Here is a 23442-nt window from a genome sequence, read left to right on the forward strand (position 1 = left end):
GCACTGTCTGCCATCTCCCGCTTCCACATCCATAGTTCTTATGCAGAGGTTCTGTCCTTTCTCTGAATTGGGGTTGATGGTTATTCCTTCCTGCTGAGTTGTTTGTGGGGATAGAGCACTACTAAACTACCGAATCTTGCAAAAAGTGTACAATTAAAACACCTTAAAATCGACTGTCCTGGTAATTCACAGTGACAGGAAAAGACACGTTCCCAGATACAAATTTGAATGTCAGGTCTAGCTTTAAAAGTACAGAAGTGCCAGAATTTTTTAGCAAGGCTGTGGATTTTGATGGGTGGTGTATGCATAGAAGTAAAGGGCATTACGGTAGAGCAGGGGAGTATAAATACATAATTTTGTTTTATCTCATTGGAGAAACAGTTCAACAACTTTGCTTAAAATTCTCCCACGTCTTTCTAATCTTCCCAGTAAACAAACATATACAGATTGCTGCAGATAAAGGATAGAAAATATTGGCTTGAATGGAAAGTCTGATATTTATAAACAACTCTGAAAATGAGCTTTAAAATGGAAGATTCCAGGACATCTGAAGAGCAGGTGGACATGTTAAAAAGGTATCATCTAAGAAATTGTGTGTATTCTCTCCAATAAAACAGTGTGGTATCTGCAGAAGTAGGAGCAGCTGTCTGTGTATGTACACTGAAGATCCTTGTCTGAAATGGTACCAGATAATTTTTCAGGTGTTCTGTTTTCAGCCTGTTCTTTCAGTTCATCTGGTGAGGTAGCTGTCAGTAGTTACTGGGCTTTCTGAATTTCAATGTTTGTAGTTCTTGGGTTAATATCCTGAAAGTACAAATGTGGTCCCAAAGTCAAGTTTTACAGTAGTAACAATATATAGGAGATGTGGCTTAAAAAGAAATGATAGTTATAGAGTATTGTCAAATTCAAGAACTATCTCAATTTCTCTTGAGTAAAAGTGAATGAAACCACATGTCATTCTTCCATTGTGCTTTTCTTCAAAACTGAATATCTGAAGTTGGACAGTGGATTCTGCTTGGTCATGGATTTGAGATACCCTTGTTTGAAAGTTGTACTTCAAAAAGTTTAGTTATCCTTCTTCACTTTGAATAGGCTAAGTTGCTGTGAAATGTGTGCCCTTCTGCTTGCACAGTGTCAGAGGAGAAACAGCTTTTAAAGCTTGCAGATCTCAAACTGTTCATGGCAATTTGACAGGAAAGAATTTATTCAGTTCTCCATGCAGGATTTGAAGTAGTGTCAAACATAGATATCTACATTTTTTTCTATTTTGTGCTGAAAGACAAGAACTTTCCAAACACAACAGTTTGGATGAGAGCTCTATTTTGATAACTTCCAGGAGATTTGCCCTTTCAACCTTCATAATCATCTTGATGGCCAAGAAAACATAATTTGTGGACAAAAAGGCTCTAAAAGTTTAGTATGGCTTTCCCTTGATAAAAATGCTTTCCAAAATATTTAATTCTGAAGAAGAGTGTCATATATTTAGGGAAGAATACTGTTCATATCTTGAATGAGAAAAACCAGAACAGACCATTGGGAATGTGTCTATGACAAGTTGTAGGACTTTCCTGAATTGTTACCCAGTTCCGTGTCAGTATGACTCCTGGCTCTGCCTGAATTGTTTGAATTAGACAATGGGCAGTTTTTAGGAGAAAAAAAAAAAAAAAAGGGAGTTTTTGTGTTTGTTTGGTTTTTTAAATAAAAATCCAAATAATAGAGAATCCACCACAAGCCTTGGTAAATTGTTCTTGCCATTACAAAAAGGTATATTTTCTTTTTTACCTTGCTTTGTGTAGCTTCAGTCTAGTAAACATAAGTGATAATATCAGTCTTGTGGCTCTTCTGAAACCCTCTGTTGTTCAGTGTCATCCTACCAGAATTGTGGTTACTGGGACTGGACGTGGTGGTGGCCAAATAGAGAATTACCGGACCTTCCCTTTCCCTTGTCAGTGCCCTCTTACGCAGTAGGGAATTGCAGTAGCCCCCTGTGACTACAGCGCAAGAGGATGAGGTTCAGCTGATTATCTTTTCTGACCTGCAAAACTCTTATTGCTGTTTCTGAGCAATATCTTCCCTCCTGAAAGAGTGGCCTATGTGATTTAGTCTTAAATTTTAATCTTGAATGCATGACTTTGGCTACTGTTAAAACTCAAGTGGCTTGCTGATGTTCAGATATCAGCTAATCAAGATCACTCTCTCTTCCTCTCATTTCCATTATTTACCTGTTAATTTTCCTCTCCCCCCGCCCCTGCTCCCCAGTACTCCAGTGCAGGTCATTTTAGGGTAATTCTCCAACTGAAATGGATGAATTGAAGGCAAAGAGTTTAAGAGCATCCACTGGCAATACTGGTTGAAAGTCCTTCTGCTGAGCAGAAAGCCCATGCAAGTCCTAATGCCCATAGAAAAAATTGCCACATCTTGTAACATCAGTCTGATTTGGGAGTGACACTACCTTTTATAGCATACAAATGGGGAGAAACTCTTATGAAATCAGGCATATTAAGCTGGTGTGTAAGAAGTCATAATTGATCTACTCTGAGATCCCATGACAGGAAAAAAGAATATTCTTTTGGTTTTGAGTGGATATACTGGGCAGAAGAGGAGCTGTGTATATTTGGTGTTATACAGATCTGTCCTTCCATTGCAGATGTACTGGTTTTGTTATCTTGTCATCTATTTAGTAAAGCAGGAGTCCTGATTCTGATCTGATTTGCAGTAGTTATAGCCTTCAATAATTACACTGATTTAATTACTGCTGAGAGAGAGGGAGAGAGAGAGAGAAGATGTGGACTAAGTGACTCAAAAAGTTAATCTCTGTTGTTTTTTAAGCTATCAGGAAAGTGTCATTATTAGCTGTCAACTGCTACAGTGTTTCAACATGTTAATTGTTTCATTCTTGCTTCTTGCATTTAATATTGGAATATTCTAGGAGAAAGAACAGAAACAGGACTTCATTGTACTTCCTGGGGTGAGGGGTTGTTGCTTTGCAAATGCAGCATGTGTACCAAGATGCTCATTATACTGGTAAACTCTTTGTTGCACTCTTGCTGAGGGCACGAATGCTAAGTTTGACCAAGGAGCAAGTGGCTATTTCCAGGTGCCTAGTAAATGACAGCCTTTCAATGGAAAGCGCAAGAAGAATATTTTGGTGGCTGGAAAAACACGTAAGAAAATTTTCTGTATCTTCTCCTACATAAGAAAGGTGACTAGCAAGAAGTATGAAGGGAGTTTCATTATTTATTAGAATTAACAAGTTCTAAAGCAGCACTCAGTTTGTCTTGTTGGATAGTAAGTCACTGGGAACGTAACAGCCAAAATGCAAGGCAGATTAAGAGTCTCTCTGGATTTTTCGGGTATTCACAATATTTTTGTTTTTAAAATTGAGATTTCACTTTAAAATGTAATGCTCATTCAGCCTGCGTTGGCACCTGGGGTGAAACTGCCTGCCTTTTTTCAGGCAGTCTGAAACACTCACTTTGGGAGGTGTGAACTTTTTTAATCAGCAGCCACTAACCAACCTGGGAACTTGGTGACTATTAAAAGTTAACTGTTCTACTGCAAGCTGCTCATATGTTGTATTTGGAGAGTTTTGGTTTACTGATTAAGTGCAGGTTTTTTTTTTTCTTTTCATTGTTGTTTTGGCCTTTCTTCTCTTCCCATGCTAAATTGTCTCTGCCTTCCCACTGTTATTCTCCAAAACGAGTGGATTATGGTCTTTTCAGGAATGGCAAGAGTTTAACAGCAGTGTCTGGGGCAGGATTTTTGTTTAAGAAAATATATTTAATTTGAATTATTGTAGGATAACCCATATTTAGTGTTCTGTGTTCTGAGAGAACTTAAACAAAACAACAATGAATTCCATTTTCCCTGAGGATGTGGTTTAACTTAAGAAGCATAGGACTATAGCAATAGGGGTGTTGATGAACTATGTCTAACATGGATATTTGTAGCTGTTGGTGAACAATTCAATGATTTCCTCCAGTAAGGATTTCCTTAGGCTTCTTCCTCGGAGCCCAAGTATGTTGCCCCACTGCTTCTGCAGACAGAAGGAGCATACCTCTGGTGAATCCAGGTAGCACTCGCATACAGAGGAGAAGAAGGAATACCAGTTTGGTAATACCATCTTCCTTCTAGAAGTTACTGTACATGCCTTTTGCTGGGACTGTGTTTCAAACTATTTTGGTTATGATATTTCTGTTACTTCCTATGTGAGCTATATCTAGAGAGTCTGTGGAACAGGGCCTACATGATCCATTAATTTCTTCCTGTCCAGTACTGAAGCAGCAACACTGAGATGTTGATGGCCTCCTTGGATGCAAGTTCCCTCTTAAATTTCTTGAGTGTACTGCCTTTGTTGGTCATGCGCTCTTCCGTAATTCAGGGAGCTAATGTGTGTTGCTTCCCTGTGTTTCTACAGAGGCTATCTCTGTTAAAAGAAACAGTATGGACCTTTACAAGAGAAGAGTGCGCCACTGTGCCTTAAATTAATGCAATCCTGATGCATTGTAACAGTATTATAAGGGCGATTTTTTTTTTCTGGATATGGTTTGGGTTTGCACTCAGGACAAAGAAATTGATCTCAGTTTCTGCTCCCCTTGCCTACACTAAGGAGATCAGGAATACCTGGCCATTTACTTCTGTGGCTTGGATTCTGACCATCTTTACATTGGTTTTGTTTTCTGAGTTGGTGGGTGGTTTTTTGCCATAGTTGTTCTGTGGGTTTGGGGGGTTTATTTGGTTGGTTTTGGTTTGGTTTTTTGTGTGTTTTTTTTTCTTTTCTTCTAGTGTTTGAGCAGAGGTTTTTGTCAGCACTGCAGGTGTGTGTGCTGGGCTCTACAACATGTCACCTTTTCTTAAATTTCCAAAGGATGGTAAACCACACTAAGCAAAATATCACTCCTCCCATGACTTGAATTCTGACTCCCTGGAGCTTGCAAGAGCCATTAGAAATTTGCTTTAAATAGCCTTCAGTAAAGGTAGAAGTTCATTTTACCTGCTTATTAAGGGATTAAGTAAATAAATGTGCCCTTTACATAGGAAAGTAGGTCCCCAAAATATGTTCTTTTATTTGTCTGCCTACACCCCACTGCCTTCCATACCAGCTGTATGAATTGGTACATGAATGACTCGCAGCATGTGGTAACAGCTTGTTCTTGGTCGAGAGAGGTGCATCCATGCCCAAAGGGATTGCTGCACCTCACTTCTGTGCTGTTAGAGTTATATAAATAAGACATGTGATGACCAAGCAGAGTTATAACAGTCTAGCAGCAAGTGTCACAATGCAGTATAAGGCCTTGGTATATGTGTGCTCTCTTTCAGAACTAGCTTCTCTCAACTCTGAAGTAATTAGTGCAACTTAGATAAAATACAGGCTTAGTATATTTAGCTGTTGTTCATTTAGTCAGACCTAAAAGTAACTTTTGCCTTGTGCAATGGATTGCTTCTCCTACCTGTCCCCCAGTACTCTGTATCATGTGAAGAGCAAAATGTTTGAGATTTCCAAGAGGTAAGCTGAGGCATTACTAAAAAGCCAGGTTGTTAAATTTGGGTTGAATTTGGCTGTCAGACACTTGCCGTATGTGCCCTCAATATCCTGGGAGTGGAGTGCCACTGCTGATCAGTCTTGATTCTATGCACAATGGTTTTAGCAATGGATTATATGTTTAATGGTCAGCGTCAGGATCTCTCTCCTCTTTGATCTCCCTTGTCGGAAGAAGCATAAGGAACGCAGTGACTGGTGCTGAGGGGCATGTTTAGCTGTTAGTTGGCATTTGTAAAGGGGAGTGAAAGGAACCTGCAAGTGCAGGGCTCTGCTTCTGAGGTAGGAGGGAGGGAGAGGAGTTGACTCAATAATCTTAAAGGTCTTTTCCATCCTAAATGATTCTATTTGGCCTGTGAGGGTGCAGAGAGGTGCAGCTGGGTGTTGTCACCTGTGTTACCTAACATTTCAACAGAAACTAGGTTAGACACCTGAGTAATTTTGGGCTTTTCATTAATGTGGGTTTTGGAACAAATTAAATGTGACCAAGGTCCCAACAAGGATCTGAAATTTGTTTTCTGCTGAATCGCTCTTTATACAAATGAACACCAATTTGCATCATTAAGCGCACGCTTCACTCAGGCTGCCCAACAGGAGTGAACACTGAGACAGAAATTGCCTCTTGCAGTGCCTTTCTTATAAGGTGACAGCCACTTAGGCCCAGCTTGTGCTTTGGCTTGTGTGTGTGTGTGTTCTACAGCCTTTCTGGGGAGGTGGTAGTTGTTTTATAGCAGTCTGTTTGCTGTGATCTTCTGCAAAAGGGCCCTGTATGTTGTATTTCTTTAGATACTAACTAGCAATTGGATAGTCCCCTCCCTCTTCTTACACACCCCAAGGATTTACAGTGTTTTAAGTGTGTGAGAGGGTTTGTTCAGGTAGGAGAACTTGTCATAAAAAGTTGTAACTTGTTTCTCGCAACTAAGGCAAGTAGTTGTTTTGGTTGAGTATGGTATTACGCCACTGTGTGTGTCAGTGTCAGTTTATGCCAGGCTTTAAATAGGATACTCTGCAATGAGTTTGTTTTTTGGTAGTCTGTAATCCTTTCAGGCTAGCTAACATTAACGAGCGGCAGCATTACTGTGGCTGGTTTTCTTTTGATCATGTACAGCCCTAGTCAGGAAATGGGTGAGGAGCATGAGTCACGATTACATTACCCTAATGTGACTGCCTACTTAGAAGTTTTCTTTTTGCCGCCAATATGCTTTCCCTTGACAGTACTCTGAAAACAAAATGTCCATTTTGGAGCACTTTGAAATATTGACCTTTGCAAGAGAACATAAATCCCTCTGTTTAGTCTCAAGGCAAAGTTCTACGCAGGAGCCCCTGCAGAGTGCAGAGAGAACGCGAACGTCTGCAAAATGCTTTTCCAGAAAGCTGCAAAGGACAGGACTCAACTTGCAGTACATTAGGTCTGCTTGGGTTCATTGGATACAGCATGTTTCCCTGACCCATTTAATTATTTGATCACGTTGCCTGCACATGCAAGCTTGAGGTCCAGTCTCCTCTATATACAGATGCTGTCATCTCACTTGCCATTTGGCTTAAGCTGTGTCTTAGAAATGTACTTATCTTTTGAAATATGGCTGCAGTAATGGGAAGATAGGTGCTGAGTACTGGCTGACATAAAACCCTGAGTGTTGAGAAGGTTGCTTTAGAGGGATTTGAGACAGAAGTATTTCAGACAGTTTAATTAAATACCTGGGGTTTAGAGTTTGAAAGAAATATCAGCTGCTAATCAGTAAACTAGCTTTAGCACTGAATCACCACTGTGCCACTCTGAATATTCAGACAGTATACCTCTGTACAAAGGCTGAGTATATTAATTCCTTTCAAATTACACTGATTAACTCTGCCTGGTTTTAAAAGCAGTATGTGAAATACAACTGTTGGCACAGAGAGTGAATGCACTCTGATGCTACTTGATATATTTCAGAAAAAAGAAGTCTGATCAATTTAGTACAAGTAACTGAAGTTCACAGACCAGAGCATCTGTACCAGAGAGATCTCAGGAGGAAGTGGGGACCCCTGCGCTGCTGTCCAGTGTGATGCATCCATATCAGGTGGGGCACATCACAAGTGTCGCTGACATGCTGCAGAGCAGAGCCAGAATGACATGTCTTTCAGTTGTCACTTATTCCTCCAGATTCTTACCTCTGCTCAAATGGTGCCTTCAAATAGTGGAGTTGTTTTGTTAGGAGTACAGCATAAACTCGCAATGATTTCTATTTTTTTCCTCTTGTTTCATATAAGGGTGTTAAAACAGTTACTTTAGTTGTATTAACAATCAACTTTGAATTGCATATAGATAACAAAATTTTAGAAGTCCTATTTACTCCATGATTTCATCCCCATTCCTTAAAGAGGGCATGAGTTGGACCAAAAAAGAAATACAGTGAAGATTTTTGTAATCCATTGAAGAATTCCCTTTCTTCCATCTGCCCCAACCACATGCTCTTTGATCTCATCTTGATGACCATTCAACTCTCTGAAGGAGGTAAAACTGCAACAGAGCAGAGGATTCATCCTTTTTCTATGTAATAAAAAAAGTCCTGTGCAACTTTATATTCTACTGTAGCTTTGTACCTCTACCTCATTGTTAGCCTTTGCAGATAGAGGGCTCTCTGGCCTTCAAGTTTGTTTTAAACCTAGTTTATCAGCCACTTCAAGATGGTAAATACTTACTTCAAGTGAAATGCTTTGAGAATTGAATAATAGGAGAACTAGTGATTCTAATATGCCTATGTCACTTGTGTGTTTCAAGGAGATGATGAAGAATTATTTGACTTAGAGATGAAGGGTATTTGAGAATTGGAGGTGGGGAGTTCAGGGTAGGGTGGTTTTTTGTTTGTTTGTTTTTTAATTGGGATCTTGCAAGATGCTTTTTAGATTGCCTTTTGTCAGGACCTACCAGTTAAGGAAATGTTAAGCTAGGGATCCTTTTAAAAAAATTTCAACATGACAGCAGCCTTGGGAACTCTAAGGCAGAAGCTAGTGGAGCTACCAAGCCATTTTTGCATCAGAAGTGAATAAAATCTGGATGTAATTCCATGGATGTTTTTTCTTGCAGAAGAGTTCGTTAAGAATTGCCCATCCCTTCTGCCAGAACTCCTTGCTCTCTAAGAGTGATGTTTCATGAGACAGCTGAGCTATTCAAATGACTTTTTGCAGCTGAAAGTAGCAGTCTCAGTCCTAGCCTTGTGATCTTACACCCCTTTCCTAGTTAGTTTTCACCCAGTTCAGTGTGCTGAACTGGCTTGTGAGGGGTCAAGTGTGTGCACACAGTAGGGGGGAAGGGGAGAATGCCTTTCTGACAGCAACAGTTATATTGGGCTTGAACTCTCTTGAAGCATTGCCATCAGTCACACTGCAGCTGTTGGTAAGCCTTTACTGTAAACTGAGTCAGTGGGGAGAATTACTGCTGTGACCTGTTTGCAGTGTGGCTTGTAGGTCTGCCTGCCCACAGAGGGTACAAGGAACTGCAGTGCAGAACTGGGAACCAGCAGCAAGGAGTGAGGAATCCAGGGTGGGAACTTCTTAAACCAGCTTTGAGAGCAGAGCTGGGTTGGGGAACTACACCCTCTGTGTCAAAAGAGAAAGACATCTATGCTAACCTGCTCAGAATTACAAAGGGTGTGGATTCATAATCCACTTAAACTGATATGAGTGCTGGCTGCCATCAAAAGGGGCAGTACTGCCTGCCTCAGTCCACATCTTCCCAAGTTCTTCCATATGGCAATACCAGCATTTACGTGAACATGCCTTGAGCTGCATCAGGCAGCTGCTTTGGCTAAAAACTGTTCCTTTCTTCTCCCTCGGCAGATGAGATTTCAACCAGAGCAGTTACCTATCTTTTAGGTGACACATAGGATCAAGTTATAGGGGTTTTCTTGTCTCATTTCACAGTGGTTTTCCTTTGACCTGAGAGAATTGATGGACAAGTTTTTAAGCCTCTCCATCTTGTGGTTTACAAGTTTATGGTCCCCAGCTATTTGCTTATCTGGTCTCTTGGCTTTGTAGGAGGAAATGTGTGAGTGTGCTTCAGTGCACAGTCTGTCTGACATAGCATAACCTTGCCTTCACCAGCTGCATGACTTAAGGTGCTAGACTTTGTACTGACATGTACCTATGCCTAAATCTGCATGGTCTTGCACTCACCCAATTTTTGAAAGCCAATGATAAAACTGAACTATATGGTATTAAATCCGTATGTATGAATGTACCAGCCAACAAAGCTAAGGAGAAGGTAATAGAGAGGGACCTGTTTCAGTCCATGGAACCAAACAACAGACTACAGTGAGCTCATTAAATTCCTGTCTCTGGAGAAGAGAAGAAAAGAAAACAAAAAAGGTTTTTATTATTCTAGAAAAGATGCTAACTTTTCAAAGTTGAAAGAAAGCTGTGACCAAAACCTGTTGGAAGATGCAAAAAAATTTGCTTGATTGAAAAAAAGAAGGGGAATTATTTAAGACATTCTAATGAGTGGTCAAAAGCACAACTGTGAAAACAGACTCTATAAGGCATTTGACTTAATATTGCATCACAGCCAGATTTTTAAAATGTTAGTCCTCTGCAGTGTCAACAAAGCATGTATTAAAAACATTTAGAATCTCAGACTAAATGTTAGAAAGAAGTCAGCATCAGAGTGATATATTTCTACCGAAATAATGTAGAGATATTTTTATACAGCATTGAGCTGCATAGTATTTTTATGAGCAGCCTGCAAATAAGTGCAAAATTGTTGTGGTACAAATTTGCAGGTGATGGATATTGGTGAGGAATTATATTGATGAGGAAGGTGGAGAAATCTCAACTGATTTATTGATTGACAGCTTGAGCACATTCAAATAAAATGTTTTCTCTTTCTGAAGTATGGCCTTGCTTTTTATCTTAAAGAATATAAATTCAGCTTATTTGCTGGAGAATGATAGCTTGGAAAGCCTTTTTTTGTTTTTTTGTTTTTGTCTAAGGAATAGGGTCTTACTGGACAAACCAGTGTAATATGAGCACCACCACTGGCTGTGCTGGCAAAATTTGTTGATTAAATGAATATATGTGTATCTTCATCCTAAAAAATAGAATGGGGGTGCCCACTCTGAACCCAGAAATGGCAGTGATAGCAAATTTCAACTTTAGCCAATATAGTTTACTCTGCTTGGAGAATTAATTTTGGTTATACCAGCACAAGAACTCTTAAATGGTTTGTAATATAATGCTACCCTGCAAATACAGCAAAATTCCTGTTGTAAGGTGGTGAGGATAAAAGTAGAAATATGATCTTGTTTATAAACAAGGCAGCAATGATGGGAAGAAAGAAGTGATTTTTATCTTTGTATATGCTGTTAGGGAGAACGATATTGAAATGTTGTCACTAATTCTGATCTGCTCTGAAAAAGATGCTGGAAAATTGGAGAGGGTTCAAAGGAGAGAGAGTGATGTATTTGAAGGCTTAAAATTACTCCCCCACCATCACCACATGAGGAATTCCCCCTGTTCACTTCTATCAAAAAGGATGACTGAGAAACAACTTGGTTAGTATTCAAGTACCTTAACAGGGATGATAGTTACTGGTTGATAAGGGGCCTTTGTAATCTCACAGACTGATACAGAACAAAATAATAACTGGAGACTGGGGCCAGTTGCTTAAATTAGACAGCAGCCCCAAATTAGATAACTTCAGCAGCTCCTTCCTGCTGTGCTGGTACAGCTTTTTGAAGGATACAATGAACTGTGAAAATGATTTTTTGGGGTTGGTTTTTTTTTTTGGGGGGGGGGGGTCCTAAACCAGGTTGGCTTTCCTTTATTTTGTTTTCTTACAAGCTAAAATGAAAACTCTTAAATAGGTGAAATACCTCATTCATTTCAATATAATCCACAAGTACTTTAATGGTTTAAAGTTGAAGTTGTTCCCTGGTTAGTATGATTTACTCTAGCTTGATCCATTTGCAAGGGTACTATGCAGGGAAAAGTGGCAAGATTTAAAGGAGTCAACAATTAAAAATAATTTCAGGAACTTGGCTTTTTTTCCTTCATGAACCTAGGTTTTAGGGGGGAAAAAGAGGCAGGTGCTGGAGAAATGGAAGATACCTGGAGAGAAAGACACTATATGCAGCCAGTCCCTGTCTGTTCTTACACTTAATGACCATTAACACTTATTTGGGTCGACCGCTCACAGCTAGTGTACTATTTATCTTTGATTTACGTGGGAAAAAGTGTTTATAGCAAGAGAGATGAAAATGTATCCTTATATGATTTTTCCTACATTTCCCTTTCACTTTCCCTTCCAAAGATGACTGATAATGAATTAATTCATTTACTTTTAAAAAAAAAACATATTTTTTTCTCTCCAGCTAGCGTATAACTGAAGTTTTCCAAGACTTCCTTGTCATTCATGAATATATTTGTATTACAGAGCATATTTACATTTCCTTACTTACCCCTGAGCAGACAACTGTTTCAAGAATTCAAGCTGCTTCAAGTAGCAGTACCTTGGAGTATCGAGCCACTGTTAATCTGGAAAGATGTATCAGGTGGAACTCCACAGGGCTATCTTGCATCTCTGTTATTACACAATATTTTCATCAATTATTTGAATGTATGCTTATTACATTCACAGATGATGCTAAACCTGTATGCTGTAGAGGCCAAGATTAAAATTCCAAGTGATCCTGACCATTTGAAGTGTTTGAAATGAATAGAATGCAATGCAGTGGGTATGGAGGCTTTGCTACAGAGGTATAGTCAAGAACAAGATGTAGAATAACTGGCTAGACAACAGTTCTTCACTAAAGGAGCTAGGTTTTTAGTGGACCACAAACTAAGCATAAGCCAACAATGTTGCGATGCTGAAAGAAAAATGCAGATACTCTATTAAGAGAGAAATTGAGATCTCAGCTTGAATATTGTGTTTGCTTTTGGGCATATTTAAAGAAAGATTTGAGGTGAGGGGAGGAAGACCAGAAAAGGAGGTTGGGAGTAAGCTATCCAAGCTCCAGAAAACATGACCTGTGTTGCAAGATTGAAATATTTGTGTTGTTTAATCTGAAGAAGAAAAGGCTGAAAGGAGATGTAGAATGCATAAAGTAATGAACTGTATTCATCAGGGTCCAGATTGGAGCAGGGGAGACTTTAGGTGCATCTTCTCTGATGACTAGCCTCTGTGAAGTAAATTAATGTGTGCAGTCTGTACCTGCAGGGAATTTTAAGAGTAGGGTAGACAAACATCTTCCCAGACTAGCAGAAGGCATCTGGGTCTTTGAAGGATGATGGAGAAATTAATTAACTGCATCTTAGGGTCCCCTCTTGAACTGTGTTTCTGTAGCTGTGGGAAGGATTGGGGATTTTTTCCTTCATTTTCTATAAAAGTGTGTGTGACAATGGAATAAAATAGGTTAGATTTGATCTAGGAAGGTAGGTTGAGTGCAGTTTGAGAAAATTAGTTGAACTAAAGTGTGATTAGCCTGATTGTTTTTATAAAGTAATTAAATCTGTAGCTTTAATCAGAAAGATGCAAATTCTTTGATGGAAGGAGAAACAAAGGGGTGAGGACTTCTAATCTGATCAGAGAAGTTGACTTTAATACAGATGAATTGAAAGGCTGGGCCTCTTATAAACGAGGTAAACTTAGATGAACAATCTGGAGGGAGAAGTGTTACCACCTGATTTGGTTAAAGCTACTCGGAAGGTGGTGGCTCTATAAGCAGAGGCTCACTGGTGGCCTGGTCTAGAAGTGGACAGATTTGTGGCCCCTTATCTTCAGAGGCTGCCAGCTGATACGGATACCTAAGTCCACAGGAACATGAGAGGTAAGCTCTATGGTGCATCATCTGCTGCTTTTCTTGTACCTGAAGACTTGGTTATACTGGGAGTTTGTTTTACCAGCATTCAGAATTGTGACTGCATGAGTTCAAGTCCCTGTTACAAAAACAATAAAAATGTGGTTTGCACTGATGTTGTTTCAGGCATAGTGGAAGTAACAGCATTGACAAGGACATTCTCAAGTTTGTTTGTGCTGCTGGAAGCTACTGGTAGTTAAAACCTAAAATGAACCCCTAAAGCCTAATTCTTCTATGCTTGCAGATATTTCATTGTGTAAAAAAGTTACAGCAGCTTATTGCATAGTTTGTGTCTGTCTTTTGCTGTGTTACTGTAACCTCATTTGGATATTTAAATAATGTACAGACTCTGGTTTTTCCTAGTGACTTGATCCACAAGATAATTCAGTGTTATTTTAAACAATTTTTGGAAATGGGTTTCTCTAAAGTTCACATGCTTCTAGCCAATGATGTGTAAGGCAGAGCCCTTGCAAGGGATTGTCCTGTAGAAAGCTCATAGGCTTCTTAGAGTGCACACTTTCTTCGGGTCCTGCCCTGTGGAAATAGGATTTTCTTTCTATCATTTATTTGCCTAGGACTCTGCTTAAGGATCTAGGTCTTTGGGGATTTGTGCACAAATAAAATTTTGCACCTCGACCCTTATTCGTGTCTAGCTTCGTAAGCTTAGCTGTTGAGATATTTGCTGATAGTCTGTTCTTTTAAAACAGGCTGTGGAATAAACGAAGTCATCCATGGAAAACTTTGAGCTGTGTAGAAGGTGATGATTACTGAGTGGACAGAAGGTTCGCAAGGTGTATTAGAAGTGCCTCTGAAAACATTAGTCATTGTTACCAAGCAAAATACTTAAATGAGAGTGTGAAGTGATAGGAATGAGAATGAGCAAGTGTTACAGCCAAACTAAAACCTTAATTTTCACTGGGCTGAAATTTCTCTGGTTTCGCTCATGCTTGGATGTTGTTGGGAGAGGGATATCTCTTCAACTGGAAGAAAAATCCTTTCATGTTGTTTTTCTCTTAAATTAAGATCTTCCACTGTAGGCTGGCAGCCTGGGACTGTGGGCTTTTGGTTATGCATTTGATTTTCTTATAATTTCTCATTCAGCTGTCCAGTTTGACTATACATTCACTTTGTTACTGAGTTGAAATTAGTCAAAACAGAGACTCTTAGCAGCAAGATCAGAAAAAGGTCTCATTTTAAGACAAGGTGAACTTTACTGTGTGGCCTGGTATCGATATTGAAGTGTGTTGTGTCCCTTCTCTTAGCCTGTGTACTGGTGATTTCATTAAATCTTGCTGAATGCAGGGAGTGTGTAAGGTTCATGTGAGAATTTTGTGGACTAATTTTTTAGTTTTGCAGCAGTTGAGCTGGAGGCTTAGTCTCATTAAGTGTTTCTTCATTTGCCAAAGTTGGTTTTATATTTTTTCCTTCCTTTTTTTTTTAAACCACATTATATATTGATATAGGTTCTTCTTTAATTGCAAATGAAATATGAGTAACAACAGTATTTTAGGCTAAGTGAATATTCCAGATTTATGATATATTTCAGCTGTTCAAAGTAGATTAAAATCTGTACTCCTTTGGGCAGTACTCGACAAAGAGGATAGGTATGCAGAAACAAAGTACAGTTGCTCTGAAGCCTATGTTATGCTGTATGTGGAAAGCCTGTCCATTGAGGAGGGAACCCTCATCTTTTATTTACAAAGTGTAATTTGCAGATTTTCAATACAGTAGCTAGTGAAATCTGCAGCAAGGGTAGCCTTTGTTTTCAGCAGAGAAAACAATGCTTGCAGTAAGCATGTAAAAGTTCTTCTCTTTAAATGTAAAGCCTCTTGCACTGGCCAAATGGAAGGCAAGGCCTTCACAATTGCAGGGACTGCTGTATAGAGAGGGATTATAATTCTTAACACCAGAGCCTCTTGCAGTATCCTCAGAGGTAGTACGGTTTTACACTGCCCCTTACTGGGGCTCTCTCATGGTGCAAGAACTAAAGGAGATCTGGATGCCCCAAAATTTGCTCTATTTGGGGTTTTTGCATTTTTTTTTTCTCCCCGAGCTATGAGCCAAATAAAATACGGTGCTCTTCTTGTGTGTCAAAATGGATTATTTATATTAAAAGTTATTTTACACTTGATTTTAGTATTTCTTGATGTTCAGATGTTTCATTATGTCCTTCAGGTTTCTTTGAAATCTTCTTAGGGAGTTTGATGATCGTGGTGTTTGATACACATCCAAACTGGTGGAAGCCATGAAAGCTTTGAATGAACTCGGATTTGTCTTTCATTTTAAACTAGCGACCAATAGGTATGACTTTGGGCCACATTGGCACTACATTGCCATTCATGACAGATTAAAAGATCTGAAAGAATGAGGAATTAGAATCAAGAGGGAATGCAGCCTGTTATTCCTGGGAAGTGAGATAGACCTGAGTTCACTAGACAAACTTAAAACAACTTCACCGTTTGGCTTTGTTTGCTAAGAATATTCTTCTCTGTAGAATTGAGGACATTTTGTTTAGCTAAATGGGTTACTTGGGTAGAATGTTAATCGGGGGAGAAACAATGCTGTGAATTTTTCAGCTTTAAACTGAAAGGTAACTGAGTTGACTAATCAGTTCTGTTCCCTTGGCATGTGGCACTAGCAGAGATTTTATTTAGGACTTACTTTTCTATCTTACAGTACTGACATGGAGTTAAGTTGGTGGAGTTTTGGTATGTAATGTGAATCTCCTAGTATTCTGTAGAGCCTAATGAATTACCATTTTGTTGTGTAGAAGGAAGCTTTGAAGTGCTTTTAACTGGTTGATGCAATCAGTTGTATTTCAAAATTGAGCTTAAAAGTATAAAATGTCCTCATAACTTATTGAACATTAGGCTTATTTTGTATGACAGCTTTCATCTTTATATCTGTTGTACTTTTTGGGGGAGGGCTTTTCAATGTTATCTGAAGTGCAGTAGGTATTGGGTGGGAATCAAAAAAACAGAATACTAACCTGGCTAGATTCCCAGCTCCTCTTGTGATGCACAGTTAAGTACCCCATTGTAGGAACTAATTACTCAGGTTAAAGGATTTGTGAAAATGCTTAAATGCTTCTTGACAATCTGGCTGTATAACCATACAGTACAAAGTTTTAAAACTGGTGATTCTTACTGGGCTTAATTTGATGAAGAAAAATGTCTGCTGGGGCATGGAAAAAAGGCAGCAAAAGTAGCCTTGTTACAGACAGCTTCCCTTTGCTTACTGCTAGAAAGTCTTTCTGTGCAAAAACTACAAGCTGCTTTATAGAGTGATGATGGCAATGGACAGAGTGTGAGGGGTTTGTGGCTGAATCTTCTGGTGAGGAGGAGTGACTTGTGATGCTCTGGTGGTCCATGGACTTAATAGGGAAAAGTACAAAAATGTCCAGGAGAAAAATACATTTATTCTGAGATTGCTCAAGATTCAGGAACTGGTACTCTAAGGAAGAAATACACCATTAAAGCATTAATGAAGAGTGTTTTCCTTAACTTGTTGACCCAATAGCCTGTTAGCCCTTGTGGACTGCTTCATCAGGCTTTTCAGAGACCACATTCTAATAGGACAACTTGGTTTGCAAACACTGTTTCATTTGGCTGCACAGAACAACTCTGAGTCACTTTGGCCTCACGGCCTGCATAATTTGTGAGTTAGTCTATAACTAATTGCTATGAAGAATTCCTGTAGTCTAAAGATTGTAGTCACAAGAATCAGTCTCTTCTAAGACACCTGCATTTGGATGTTTCTAACTAATGACTAGCACTTTTTTCAAGTACATAAAACTACCCTTTTAAATGGGCACAATTATCAGAAATGTTATTGGTGACAGTTTGTGAGAGTTCCAGCACTAAATGGTGGTATCTCAAGTTCTCTAATCTGAGGTGGTCTACTCCATTTCCAAAAAGGTTTCCTGAATGACTGTCAATCTTCCCAGGTCTACCAAAAATTTAATGTTGTTGAATGTTATAAGTGTGTTTCTGCATGTGCTCTCAAAGGCCAGCATTTTGAATGCCCAAATAAAGAGAAGAAAGGTTGAGATACTGATATTTATCAAATGAATTGTGCTCAGTAACCGTGTCTAAGGAACTCTGACTTCAAAAAAAGCTATGGAGTCAGAGAAAGGTTAGCTAGCCCTTGTTAATCTAAACTCTTTTATCCTGCCTAATGAAGGGAAGCAACATCATAAAGCTAATCTGAAGGCTGGAACTGTCAGTACTATTACTAATTTTTTTTATTTTTTTTTTAAAAAACCAAGACTGAATGAATCATGAAAAATAAATTAATTATAACCTGATTTTGTATCCCATGCAGGTTTTCTCAAGTTCTGGAAGTAGCAGGGCATTTGGTTGCTAACTGACCTGAAAGTTGTGCTCTACCTTGGAAAGATCTGCAGTGGGAGACATTCACCTTCACATACCCCACAGTTCTCTGCATCAGAAGAAAGGAACTTCATGTGCAAGAGTGGTTCAAGATGATGATGTAATGTTGATAACACTGAAGGTCTCCCAAGAATAACTGATTTTGTAAGAGGCTTCTCCCTCCCCTCCCCCCTTCCTTTTTTTTTTTTCTTTTTCTTTCTTTTTTTTTAATAACTTCCTCTCTCAGAAACTACAAGCAAGATGCCAGCCAAGACACCCATCTACTTGAAAGCTGCTAACAATAAGAAAGGGAAGAAATTCAAACTAAGGGATATCTTATCTCCTGATATGATCAGTCCACCACTTGGAGATTTTCGTCACACCATACACATTGGAAAAGAGGGACAACATGACGTTTTTGGAGACATCTCCTTTTTGCAGGGCAACTATGAGCTATTGCCTGGAAATGAAGGAGAAACCAGAGTTAGCCAATCTGGTGGCCACAATGAATTCTTAAGGGCAAACAGCACTTCTGAATCCATGTTTACAGAAACTCCATCGCCAGTGCTTAAAAATGCTATTTCCCTTCCTGCCATTGGGGGTTCTCAAGCCCTTACACTGCCCTTACTGTCACCAGTGACATTTAATTCAAAGCAAGAATCCATCAGGTCATCAAGAAATGCTAGGCTTAGCTGTGAGCCAGTAATAGAAGAAAAATTGCAGGAGAAAAGTAAGCAGATGGAGGATGGAGAAACATACAAAGATGACATATGGGAGCAAAATGGTTCTTCTTCACATTTTACTAATGGTAGAGACAGTCACTCATCCAGCTTTTCTGAACGATGCACTGATTGGCAAACAGTTGATTTATTTGATGACAGTCAACTTTCACATGAACTAACCGAGACAAAGACTAAGTCAGAAGAATCCCTTTCAGATCTTGCAGGCTCTCTTCTCTCATTACAACTTGACTTGGGACCTTCACTTTTGGATGAGGTCCTCAATGTAATGGACAAGAATAAATCTTAGAACTGGTACTCCCTTGTTTCTTTACAAGTGATTCACTTAAACAAAAACAAACAAACAAAAAATAGTCCGAAAGTAGAGACACTTAAAAATCAGCTGTATTTGCAGTTGTTTGACGGGTTTTCTAAAAATATTCTTAAAATGCTATTTTTTTACCTATTGTTTTTCATGATTTTTATTACACTAAATTCGCATAGCAGGAAGCTAAATTTTAATAAGTTTTCAGAAAATATAGAAAGTTTTTAAGTACCAGTATTAATGATCAGAAACTTAAGAAACAGTTTGAGGATGATACCGATTGTGACATTTGGTTAGTTCACTTCTATGGGCTTCTGAATATATGAGAATCTCTAAGTGTCAGAAAGGAGACTGATATTAATTATTCACTTTTATAAATTATTATGACATCACTTTACATGTAGGCCTCTTTCTAGAACCTTGTGTTTGGGGGTTTGATAGTGTTTTTCTTCATTTTCTATAGTACCATTTCTGTTATAACTTCACTGTAACTGCTTTCTTGGTCTTATACTACCACTCTATATTCAGATGTGAACAGTTTGAAGGCTTTTTCAGCTTGAACACCTGGTCCAGAGTCTCAGCTGCTTTAAATGAATATGCACAAATTTACACAAGTTGAGGCTTGGGCCTGACATTGTATATGAAATGATATGTTGTAAACAGGTGACACATGCAAGAAGATATGGTTAAATTATTTTAAAAGTTGAAATATATTTTTTGTGTGCATATTGGCTTTTTACTGCAGAGCCTATACATACAGTATCTCATCAAAATAGTTGCTTGGCATTATTGGTGCTCTTCTGAAAATTGTATATTTGTGTGTTTGAAAAGAAGTATGTATTGATACTCCTTGCTTTTTTTCTTCATTTATTGCCACACATGCTTAAACTTGCAACCAATTATTTTAATTTTTGAAGAAGGCACTGGTTATTCACAATGCTTGTGATATGTGCTGCAACAGCCAATGTTTTGGGAAATGTGGATCCTTTAATACAGTACCTACATGGATTGCATAGATATCTTGTGCAATACAATAAAAAAACCCTTTAAATTGCTATGTCTTTGTCATTCAGTACATAGCCTCACCAAAACACAAAGTTTTGTTTTCTGCTATAATGAAACAGACTGCAGTAGAGTTGCAGAAATATGGGACCAAGGGGCAGATCAATTCTGCTATCTTAATTCAGTTGACTTCTCCGATTCATTTTACTTCCCAAGTTTTTAAGGGCAAACTCCAAGCAGGTAGGACCCTCTAGGATATACACTGATTTTAAGTAATTGGAGACAAGAGACTAATACTTTGGTCCTAGTGAAGTTAATGGCAAAGCTCCAGCAGCTTTCACTGGAGTCTTTAGGTAAAATCCTGACACCGTTTGTAGACTATTCTTCATTAGATAACCACATTTATCTGTATCTTCCTGTCAGAACATGTAGGTCATGCTGATTTAATGTATATTATATTTATCCTTAAAATTTCTGGGGAGTCAATGCCAACTAATTCCATTCTTTCAGTGTGTTTTGGGAACATAGTCATTACCCCTGTTTCTGGTTAAGCACTTATATTAATGTGCATTAATGAGACATCCTGTAAATGAGGAACTGAGATGTAGAATGGTCAAGAAGTGTGTTTATTTTTAAGAAAATGCTTAATTGCCTTCTACTTCGTATTCTCTGTGTATAAGCCTGGATCAAATTTCCAGTGCATTCGTGATCCAAGAAGAATGGTGGTTCTGTGACTATAGTGCTTTTTGTATTTTAGAAAGCAGGTTCAAGGCTCTACTTGGCCACATGTTTCTTGTGGGACCTGGGGATTTAGAACCTAATGAGAATTTAGGCCAAAACTTTCACTGGAAAAATCTGTCAGTCATTAGCATAGGGAAAGTTTGGGTGAAATGGTGAATTAGACATTTTCTTTGTAGACCAGCTTCAAATACCATGATTAGAACATTAAAACTATTTGCTGAATGAAAAGTCATTATCTTGCAGGACTTTTCAGGTAAGTATTCTCTAGAAAGCAGAAACAGATTCTTACAGAGCTATTGCAGTTGTGTTATTTTTGCTTTGTCATGTTTTATACTTGATTTCCTGGTTTAGTTTGCCAAAAAACGTCTCACTGTTGCAGGAGGGTTTGGTCTGTATTATCTTTCCTATGTGATTGCTCTTCTAAATTTGTAAATCCTTAGGTCTTGTGATGAGGGTGGGTGGTCTGAACTAAAATAATAGTCATTGCTCCAGGCAAAAAGAACTACAGTGTTGTGAAGGAGAACCTTTGCTCAAATCAAGAACAGGAATTTTACTCTGGCAAAGTAGATTTCATATTTCTTTAAAGCCTTCTTGTTACTTCCCTCAGAAGCTGGATCCATGGATTGTTCAGACCTGCTCATTTACATGTAAAGACCTAGAAGATGCAAAGTTGAAATGTGCTCAGCTTCTGTTCTGATGTGGTCTTCTGTAAAATACTGCTTTGTGTAATCTGATCTGGCAACTCAGCTGCTACAATACAGCTTGTCAGATCAAAACCTTGAATTTCTGGTTTGTGAGAAGTTCTGCCTTCCTGAAGCCTTGATAAAATTCTTAATGGAAAGCAGTCTTTCTAAGGGGGAGTTAACATGGTAATTTCTTGAAAACCAAGATACTGCTGCAAGTTGGCCTTCTCGATGGAACAGAGGACTGGAAGGAGTTGCCTTGGGTATGGCATCAATTTTCTGTGGCCCTGGGGAAAAGTATGCTAACTATACAACTGCCCAGAAAGTTCTACAGATGCTTCAGAAGAGTTTCAGTATGCCAGGACACAATTCCCCATCTCTTCTATCTGGAGTAGTACCGTGAAGACCTAAAGATGTAATCTAAAGGTGCCAGAGGAAGAAAGCAGAAGCCATAAAGCACATTCCTAGTTCCTACATGAGTATTTGCTAAATTCCTCATCTGTACAATCCTACAACCTGGGCTATGCACAGTACAATACAAAAACATACCAAAAGTCCAATAATCATCCAACTCAAGAACACTTGAACCCCTTTCCCAGTTCCCCTGCCAACCTAACTGAAGTGATCAGTATTGTGCTGAGGATGTCAGTGGGAAGTAAAGAGCAGGTCAAATGCTGGGAAGTGCACAATCCCACATTGATCTCTGCCTTTTTCTAACAAGGACCAAATCCAATGCCCTAGAGGAAACTGCAAAACAACCCTCCAAGCTAGTTCACAACTGAAGGATGGAGAGCAGCCTGACAAAGAGGCTAGCAGGAACCCTGAGACAGGGGTTTGACGGAAACACAGTTTGTCCAAACACATAGATTCTTTTGAAAGTCCCTTGTATAATTACATTAAATAATCAATGACTTCCACAGCAACCTTACTTTCCTCCCCACATTGACAAAGCTACATTAATAAAAATTGCTCATCATTGACATTTGCTTGAATTCACACTCTTGAAATGTTAATGTACTGAAGATATCCATTTCATTTCACCTGTTTACCCATACCACTACAAAGTGTATACAGGACAGAACCACCTGGATTTGCTGGCAAATGTGTATAAATAACTGTACAGTATGGGAACATGACAGAAAAGGGCAGAAAATAATAAAAAAAAATAATCTGAAGAGAGTCATAAACAATACCTTGTTAAAGGATGATTTTCCTTTGTAGTCCTTTTTGCATTTACTAGTGTTAACAAGGAAGCTAGTTATCAGGGTTAGGGCTGAAGGATGCTCTCTAATTTGTATAGGAAATTCTCAATAAGCAACAAGAATAGGCTGAGGCCAAGTTTCAGAAAAACATAGGAGGTATATAAGCTCAAAATTTTTTTCATTCCTGCTAGAATTAGTGAGAGAAGGGACACTTCAGGTGGCTGCCTTTTTGAGAATGTCAATCATGACCAGAATTGGAAGCAGCTGTTTGATTTGTCAAATATAAATAACCCAGATGAAAGCCTAGCAGGGAAGGTGTTGGATCCAGCATAGTGAGGCCAAATAAAGTTTGGATGATGCAAGAAGAAGCTAAGAAAGAAACACATTGAACTTTATTCCAAGGAAAGAAATTAATGGTTGTTGTAAACAAATTAATTAAATTAGTAGTGACCTAACTGTTCTACTTGCATCCATTTGCTTTTCATATTAACATGAAGTACATTAGTACATCTGTTTCCTATAAATGCTTTCATTTTATGTTTTTTTAAAGAGGTTTACTCATTCAAATGCAAGGCTGGATTCTTCACTCACTGCTTCTCTCTAGTTAACATTTTACAAGTGCTAGAAAATCAAGGAAATGCCCAATACTTTCTGTTTACTTTTGAATATTGTAAGCTATTTTCTCCTTACAACAATTATAAGAGGACTGATTTTCTTCTGGAATAAGTTAATATCACTCCAATAAAATCACAAATTCTGATTTATACCAGAGTATTCCCAGAGAGAAATAAATTTCCCAGAATATTTACACCAGAAAGAATATTCTTTTTTCACAGGTAAATTGCTGCATGACTCTACACATTCTTAAGCTATTTCTTTTCCTTGTTATCTAAGACAATTCTTTCTTAGTTTGTGCTCAGGGAAACTAGGACTTTAGCTTTGTGGATGGGTGACTTTTAGTCTGTGCTATGTTTCCTTGGCTTCTTAAGATATTCCTGTGTTTAGGAACCTTTCTTCTATTAGAACCTC

At 38.6% G+C, this 23442-nt stretch overlaps 1 protein-coding gene across 4 annotated transcripts in view; it reads left to right on the forward strand.

Moving 5' to 3' along the window:
- CDC42EP3 (CDC42 effector protein 3) overlaps nt 1-19840 on the forward strand; it is a 35078-nt gene extending 15238 nt beyond the window's left edge. For 2 of the 4 annotated variants that reach the window (XM_075043110.1, XM_075043112.1), the window contains exon 2: nt 17695-19840. In XM_075043110.1, coding sequence (XP_074899211.1) covers nt 18003-18770 — 768 coding nt within the window. In that variant the 5' untranslated portion in view covers nt 17695-18002 and the 3' untranslated portion in view covers nt 18771-19840. Of the gene's footprint in view, nt 1-7580; nt 7600-17694 lie in introns of those variants that run through there. The other 2 variants (XM_075043113.1, XM_075043111.1) reach the window with 2 other exon arrangements.
- The last annotated feature ends 3602 nt before the right edge of the window (nt 19841-23442 follow it).

The sequence above is a fragment of the Buteo buteo genome, chromosome 12 (assembly GCF_964188355.1).
Source record: "Buteo buteo chromosome 12, bButBut1.hap1.1, whole genome shotgun sequence".
NCBI lineage: Eukaryota > Metazoa > Chordata > Aves > Accipitriformes > Accipitridae > Buteo > Buteo buteo.